The sequence below is a fragment of the Anneissia japonica genome, unplaced genomic scaffold (assembly GCF_011630105.1).
Source record: "Anneissia japonica isolate Jap-2015-1 unplaced genomic scaffold, ASM1163010v1 scaffold975_len24044_cov169, whole genome shotgun sequence".
In the NCBI taxonomy this organism is placed as follows: Eukaryota; Metazoa; Echinodermata; class Crinoidea; order Comatulida; family Comatulidae; genus Anneissia; species Anneissia japonica.
Genome location: NW_022749692.1, coordinates 1 through 7,932, shown reverse-complemented (window position 1 = coordinate 7,932; position 7,932 = coordinate 1). Strand labels below are relative to the sequence as shown.

Sequence of the window (7,932 nt, the reverse complement as noted above, 5' to 3'; positions counted from 1 at the left end):
TTTCGTTTCATTGCCGGCCGAGATCCCCCTAAATTTGTCTAAATTATTTTAAAAAATGGAGAAAAAAAAGAAATTTATATTAGTCTGAGAGTACTATCAGGTCATAAATAGTTGACATAATCATAAACTTTCTTACTTTTTAGCACCCCAATCCCCCTCCCCCACTCTATTTCCGCCACCGCAGATCTCCCAGAATGGACTTTTCCTACTTGGGACCACTGGAAAACCTACCTGTGAACAACATTAAGGTTGTGACAGTGTGCTACGCCAGCGATTATTTGCTTGAAAAGGTGTCTAGCTCTGTCCTCCTTTATCCCACATCCATTCTGCAGTACGCATTCGTTTATGTACGATAAGATATCACCATTTGGGGCATACTCTACCACCAGGTAGATACGAATGTCTGTCCGAAACACTTCATACAACTGGACCTGAAATTAAATTGATAAATTCGGTGCGGTGGCTCTAGTAAATTCCAGTGGGAGTTTGGGGGAGCAATTCGCCACCCCCCCCCCCCGAGCAATTCGCCACCTCCCCACCACCCCGTCGGGAGAGTGTGACTGTGCTATTGCCAAGAGCCTTTAGGTGCCATATTCTAACAACATTAAACCTTCGTCACAACCGAACCATGTTAGGGCTGAGGTTGGAACCCTGCGCCTTGATCAGTCACTACGCATTTTGCTGGCCTCTGATAACTAAATTGTAATCGGTGCGTGTTAAAATCTAATAAATCCAGTGGCAACAAATTTTTATGAAAAATAAATATTTATCTATATGTACCACTTCAATACTAACCGCAAATCAAAGTAATTCCTACATTATACTTCAAGTTGGGACTTCCACCCAACCCACCCTGTACGGTACAACTTCAACTGCGCTCTACCCCTAGACCTGGTTGTGAGCACGTATTCTATACATTGCTTCTCCTATTTTTGTTTGTCCATTTAAGCAGGGAACAGTGAAATGTCACTGTTCCCTGATTTAAGGAAGAAGAATTTAACGACGAAATATCGAAGTTATTAAATCATAATATGTTACATGTGAAAGGCAACTGAACTTACGAGGTTTGGGTGTTTGTAGGTGACCTTTAAGGCGTCCACTTCTCGAGGCATGAACTTATTAATGTATTCAGATGGAGCTTCCTTCTTCGAAATAATTTTTATCGCAACCTATGAAGGGGTTTATTATAATTTTAGTTAATTGCATTTAGTGATGACGTAAATAATACTTTTACTTTACTCCCTTTCTTTATGGATAATTGACAATTCTATACATCGATCATCAATAGTCGACGTATTCTTATCTTATTCTTAGCATCTAGTTTTCTTTGGTTTGAATTCATATATGAATTAACACTAGGCCTAGCCTGTATGACCGGTAGCAGTAAGTAGTAGGCCTTACTTAGGCCTACATACAATAATAATCTTACCAAATTGTGCCCCTTATCTTTCAAATCAGTTCTTAGCCGCTCATATCGCTCGAGTTTCTTTTCTACCACTCGTGCCAGCTTTACCTTTGCGTATGCGCCAGTTCCTAACGTCGTTTCGGTAAGTACATACCCATGTCTCTTACAATCTGCCGTTTCGATTGCAATGTACTGCTGCTTAGTTTTGACGTAGCTAAATTGCTGCCGGTTCTCTGTTTGTTTCCCGGTCATTTGCAGTTAAATACAATAATTGTGTAGGCCTACGGTTCCTTTATTTAATTATTCATCTTTGCTGCAATTGAGACTGAAGTCTGTATAATAGGCCATTTTTCGCTGTTGCTATGTTATTGAAATTAAGCACGACGTAACCATAAACAACCGTGCGTGAAAAGCGCGCACGCAAAAACGCGCTTGGCAGCGTGATGACGCCACGGCGCGCTGGTCCTTGGTTTCCAGAAATCTAATCTTTATTCATATGGAAATTAGCTTAAAATATGCAAAATAAGGGCCATGCCCCTTTTTTGATTGGAAGTACTACTTTAACACTATACAATCTGGATATCTTGTAAACAAGAGTTTTTCTTTTATAAATGAAGATATGTGATGAAGGGATAAAATTACAGAAATCACACCATTGTCACATGTCCTGTTTTACAAATTATCTTAAATGTGCCACAAAAAAGGCCACGCCCTTTTTAAACTGTCTCTTATACACATCTAGATGTGTATAAGAGACAGACCTATGAAGGGGTTTATTATAATTTTAGTTAATTGCATTTAGTGATGACGTAAATAATACTTTTACTTTACTCCCTTTCTTTATGGATAATTGACAATTCTATACATCGATCATCAATAGTCGACGTATTCTTATCTTATTCTTAGCATCTAGTTTTCTTTGGTTTGAATTCATATATGAATTAACACTAGGCCTAGCCTGTATGACCGGTAGCAGTAAGTAGTAGGCCTTACTTAGGCCTACATACAATAATAATCTTACCAAATTGTGCCCCTTATCTTTCAAATCAGTTCTTAGCCGCTCATATCGCTCGAGTTTCTTTTCTACCACTCGTGCCAGCTTTACCTTTGCGTATGCGCCAGTTCCTAACGTCGTTTCGGTAAGTACATACCCATGTCTCTTACAATCTGCCGTTTCGATTGCAATGTACTGCTGCTTAGTTTTGACGTAGCTAAATTGCTGCCGGTTCTCTGTTTGTTTCCCGGTCATTTGCAGTTAAATACAATAATTGTATAGGCCTACGGTTCTTTTATTTAATTATTCATCTTTGCTGCAATTGAGACTGAAGTCTGTATAATAGGCCATTTTTTGCTGTTGCTATGTTATTGAAATTAAGCACGACGTAACCATAAACAACCGTGCGTGAAAAGCGCGCACGCAAAAACGCGCATGGCAGCGTGATGACGCCACGGCGCGCTGGTCCTTGGTTTCCAGAAATCTCATCTTTATTCATATGGAAATTAGCTTAAAAATATGCAAAATAAGGGCCATGCCACTTTTTTTATTGGAAGCACTACTTTAACACTATACAATCTGGATATCTTGTAAACAAGGGTTTTTCTTTTATAAATGAAGATATGTGATGAAGGGATAAAATTACAGAAATCACACCATTGTCACATGTCCTTTTTTACAAATTATCTTAAATGTGCCACAAAAAAGGCCACGCCCTTTTTAAAATTTGAATGCCTTTTTAAACTGTAGGCTAGACGATCTGAACAGACACAAACAAGGGTTCCTATTTTATAAATGAACACACGATGAGTGGATAAAATTTTAGAAATCACACTGTGTGATTTTTTTAATTTTATCCCCTTTTGTGTTTATAAAAGAAATATCTTTGCAATATTTTTGGATTATCTAGCCTATTGTTTAATATAGTACTTCAAATAAAAAAAAGGGGCGAACCCCTCTCTCAGAAATTCACGAAAAGGCTCTTGTAAAAAACTAAATGAAATAATTGTAAATGGTACTCATCCAATAAACTGCTGTATTAATACACATCTTTAACAAATCAGGTTGGACTGCACAGTCAAGGCAAAGTAGTACAAACCGATTTAAAAATTCATTTGTATAATTAATTTGTTGTCAGTTATTTTAACCAAAACTTTAAACGATAAACCCTTTTTTGATTTATTTTTATTAATATTTGTATTTGTTATACTAGCCTTGTTCTGCTTATAGATTGTTTATTCCTACACGTATTTGGCAGTGGCGTATCTAGGGGATGCTGGGAGTAAAACAGCAACTCTAGATGTGTATAAGAGACAGCCCCACGCCCGCCCCTTTGTAGCAAAAAAAATCATGCTTAAAAATCACCTCATCACCTTATTTGTGAGTTAACACCCCCTCCTTTAATAATCCAGCTCCCTGTAGATACGCCGCTAATATTTGGATCAAATAAATGAAAAATTAACGTAATATTTTGTATCCAATTAAACTGCAGTCTCTGCATGCTACCAGGGAGGCATAAAATAAACACAGGAACTGCGGTCTGGCATCCGTCTTAAAGTTGCTCACACCAATGATGTTAGGACATTGAAACCTTGATGTAAATATAAGTTACATTATGGTGAAAATTACTCATCATAATGATGAGATATTTTTAAACAACAACAACAGTTCTTTTCTGTTATGTGGTGTACCGCAAGCATTAATATATATATATGACAATTAATCGTTTACAAAAATGTACATTTAAAAATACAGTTTTAATTACAATACATTTAAAATTCAATTACAGTTAACATTAGGCCTATTCATAATTATATTTGTTTTACTACAAAACCCCAGGTTGAACGCACTGAACGTGAATTCAGAATGAAACGTGAACAATTTAATAAATGTTATAGTTCTTTTTTCGATGTGAGTTTGCGTCAGACAAAAACAATATCATAAGAGTGATTTATTTTCCCTACGTGTTATCGTACCGAACTATACCTTCCCAAATACTTGAGACTGATATAGTGCTTGTTAACGGCCATGGTGGTTGGATTTCCCAAGACTGTAATTCAAATATGGAATAATTATTAAAAGTACCAAAACCCTTTCAAAAACTTTTTTCCTCTTTCGTGGCGTAACCACCACCTTTAGTTAAACAAGCAGTACAGTACAGTACAATATTTCCTTCTATATCAATTTTTTTTTTCATTACCTTTATGGCATTACCGTTTATTTTTTTTATTATATCATTTTTTAACAACCAATAACGTGTATAATCGAATAAAGGTATTTTGGAATAAAATATAATTTAAATTGTTTAATAGCGGTCAATAGTTATCACCAACAGATTCAGCACGGACATAGAAATCAATATTGTGGCGGGCATATAATACCACATTGCACAGCCATTCATATAAAGGAACTGTCTACGAAGAAAGCTTCCTACCATACAGAGGGGAACTCCAATCAAGCCAGTTAAGAAATCAACAATTGCTAAGGATGCAATGAAGATACTGCTCGGAGTATTTTTACGATTCCTATACACACTGAGTATAACAATGAAGTTTCCAAGTATTGTCACCAACATAACGGCCAAGTATGTGACGATCACATAAATAAATAGCCCTACAGAAACGTTTTGCTGTAGCAACAAATCAATTGTTGCCATTGTGAAAATTCAAAAAAGAAAGAAGATTGTAGCAATCAACAATTGCTAAGGATGCAATGAAGATACTGCTCGGAGTATTTTTACGATTCCTATACACACTGAGTATAACAATGAAGTTTCCAAGTATTGTCACCAACATAACGGCCAAGTATGTGACGATCACATAAATAAATAGCCCTACAGAAACGTTTTGCTGTACCGATAAATCAATTGTTGCCATCGTGAAACAGAAATAAAACTGTCGCAAAAACAAGTTTGGTGACCACAGTACGCACTTCCATTGCTTTTAGTTCGTATATGAAGTCATTCGTAACAAATTATATGCAATAATTTGTTATTTTACTTATACCTATAGGATCATTTGTTATATAATTACTATTTGATTGGATGTAATATCAATAAAGTATACATTTAAAAAGTGAATACCGCCAATACCATGGCAACATTTGAAAAATAAATAACTAATATTAACTGTAATGAATAACGTGACCTGCTATTCAACTGTCTCTTATACACATCTAGATGTGTATAAGAGACAGAGAAGATTGACTGTTATCAAGTTTCTTAAATAGATTGTCTATATTTTCCCATAATATCCTATTTTTTAGACATTCAAAAAACATGTGCTTTTCATCTTCGACTGCTCCACACGTATCACATGTGTCAGTGTGTTTTAACTTCCATTTATACAATTGCCTATTTGTTGGAGAGATTTTGTTTAACAATTTATAATTCAAAAACTTAGTTACACCATGGACCTTATTAATAGGTCCATGGTTACACATTGCATTTTGGCATTAAAACAATTTAAAAAAAAAGGATAAATTCGCATCCGCTCGAACTGGCACATTATCCGCTTGAACTAGCATTCGTTCGAAGTAGCATCCACTCGTATTCTTTCAATACAGCATACTACAATGGCTTGCCGATGACGTACTAATGAATTAAGTTATTAATTATGCTGAGTTTCGGCCAATTTACTTGGCAAAAAACACTTTATTCTTCTATAAGTGCGTGACGTTATCTAATTTTCTCTAAAATCTGCACTAAAACTTTCACCAGTGCTTGCCGACGACGTACTGGTCAAACAAGTTGCCAAGTTAGCTGATGACGTTGTCACTGAATGAATTTTCGGTGACTTTCGACTACAGGATGCCTCTGCGTCATATTTCGCTTTTACTTCAGATCTCGATGATACCTTGCAGATAATGAAGTCAAAAGTTTCTTTGAATTCTTTTCTCATTACTTTACTTCTTCCTGCATAAATTAACGGATTCATCATAGAGTTAGCAATGATGAGAAAATCTGCAAACCACAAATACCACACCAGCCAGGTGGAACCATTATCAATGAGTCTTTTAATAATGATTTTAAGAGCACTTGGTGCAGTGCACAGCGTATAAGCAAGAAGTACTATAGCTGCGGTTTTCGTCACTTTCATTTCTCTTTTTTTAACCTTCTTTCCGTGGCGTGTGGCATTCTCCTTCGCCTTTTTTGACGCGATTGAGAAAATATACGCGTACAGAATAAACAGGAAAAGAATTGAAAGGCCGACAACTGGTCCCATGACGTAATAGGACACAGGTGCTCCGTACATTTCATATATGGCAGAGCTCCCGCAATCGTATTCATACGTCACATTAGGTGGTGGCACGAAAAGACTTGCGACAGCACCTATTGCGAATGAACTTCCTGCGAAAAAAAAACCAAACAAATCAACACAGATGCAAACTCGAAATGCTCTTTCAGTTGATATCCATACATGGTATCGAAGAGGATATTTAATCGCAAGGAATCGATCAATAGTTATCACGATCAGATTTAGCACGGAGATAGAAATAAATATTGTGATGGGCACATAATACCATATCGCACAGTTCTCCATATAATGGAACTGTCTACGAAGAAGGAATGCAACCATGCAGAGGGGAACTCCAATCAAACCAGTTAAGAAATCGAAGATTGCCAAGGATGAGATGAAGATACTGTTTGGAGTTTTTTCACGTTTCCGATATACACTGAGTATAACGATGAAGTTTCCAAGTATCGTGATCAGCATAACAGGCAAGTATGTAATGATCACATAAATAAATAGCCCTACAGAAACGTTTTGCTGTACCGATAAATCAATTGTTGCCATCGTGAAACAGAAATAAAACTGTCGCAAAAACAAGTTTGGTGATCACAGTACGCACTTCCATTGCTTTTAGTTCGTATATGAAGTCATTCGTAACAAATTATATGCAATAATTTGTTATTTTACTTATACCTATAGGATCATTTGTTATATAATTACTATTTGATTGGATGTAATATCAATAAAGTATACATTTAAAAAGTGAATACCGCCAATACCATGGCAACATTTGAAAAATAAATAACTGTAATATTAACTGTAATGAATAACGTGACCTGCTATTCAAAGTGCTGATTACTTTCACTTGAATATGCCATAATTAAAGAAAAAAGATCAATCATAAATTTGCATACTTTTTTATGTATAGACCTGAAGGGCTCAGTATCATTGATCTACACTCTAGTACTACAGGGCAACGTTTCGTGTCACCGTTGCCGAAGTGGGGCAGGAGACCAGGGGCCGCAAAGGGCCCCCGGCGGTTTTTTGTTTGTTTTTGTATTGTGATTTTACAAAATAAGCGTAATATATTGTAATTAAGATAATACTTTGTTCGTCTGTAACTTAATTTCTTTTTACACATTGTCTTATTTTTATTACATTATATAAAACAAAATTATTAAATAAAGTTTAAAACTTCAATGAAAATAAGAAAAAAAAATGTTTGTACTTTTTTCTAATTATTACTGTTATTGGTATTATTGAAAAGATTACACAGAATTATAAAAGTAATTTAAAAAATA

The 7,932-nt window shown here is 35.7% G+C and overlaps 2 protein-coding genes across 2 annotated transcripts; both read right to left on the bottom strand.

The window, feature by feature from the left end:
- Positions 1 to 231: 231 nt before the first annotated feature.
- LOC117121134 (testis-specific serine/threonine-protein kinase 5-like) lies at positions 232 to 1,657 on the bottom strand (the record flags this gene model as incomplete). The annotated part of the gene is made up of 3 exons (XM_033266234.1): positions 1,430 to 1,657; positions 1,062 to 1,169; positions 232 to 431 (listed from the first exon to the last, which is right to left on the bottom strand). Coding segments are annotated over exons 1-3 (536 nt in total), but the record flags the coding sequence as incomplete, so codon positions are not given.
- A 3,959-nt stretch (positions 1,658 to 5,616) lies between these two features.
- On the bottom strand, positions 5,617 to 7,652 carry LOC117121135 (adenosine receptor A2b-like). The gene has a single exon (XM_033266235.1). It carries the CDS (start codon positions 7,193 to 7,195, stop codon positions 6,080 to 6,082), a length of 1,116 nt encoding a protein of 371 aa, XP_033122126.1. The 5' UTR covers positions 7,196 to 7,652; the 3' UTR covers positions 5,617 to 6,079.
- Between the last annotated feature and the right edge of the window lie 280 nt (positions 7,653 to 7,932).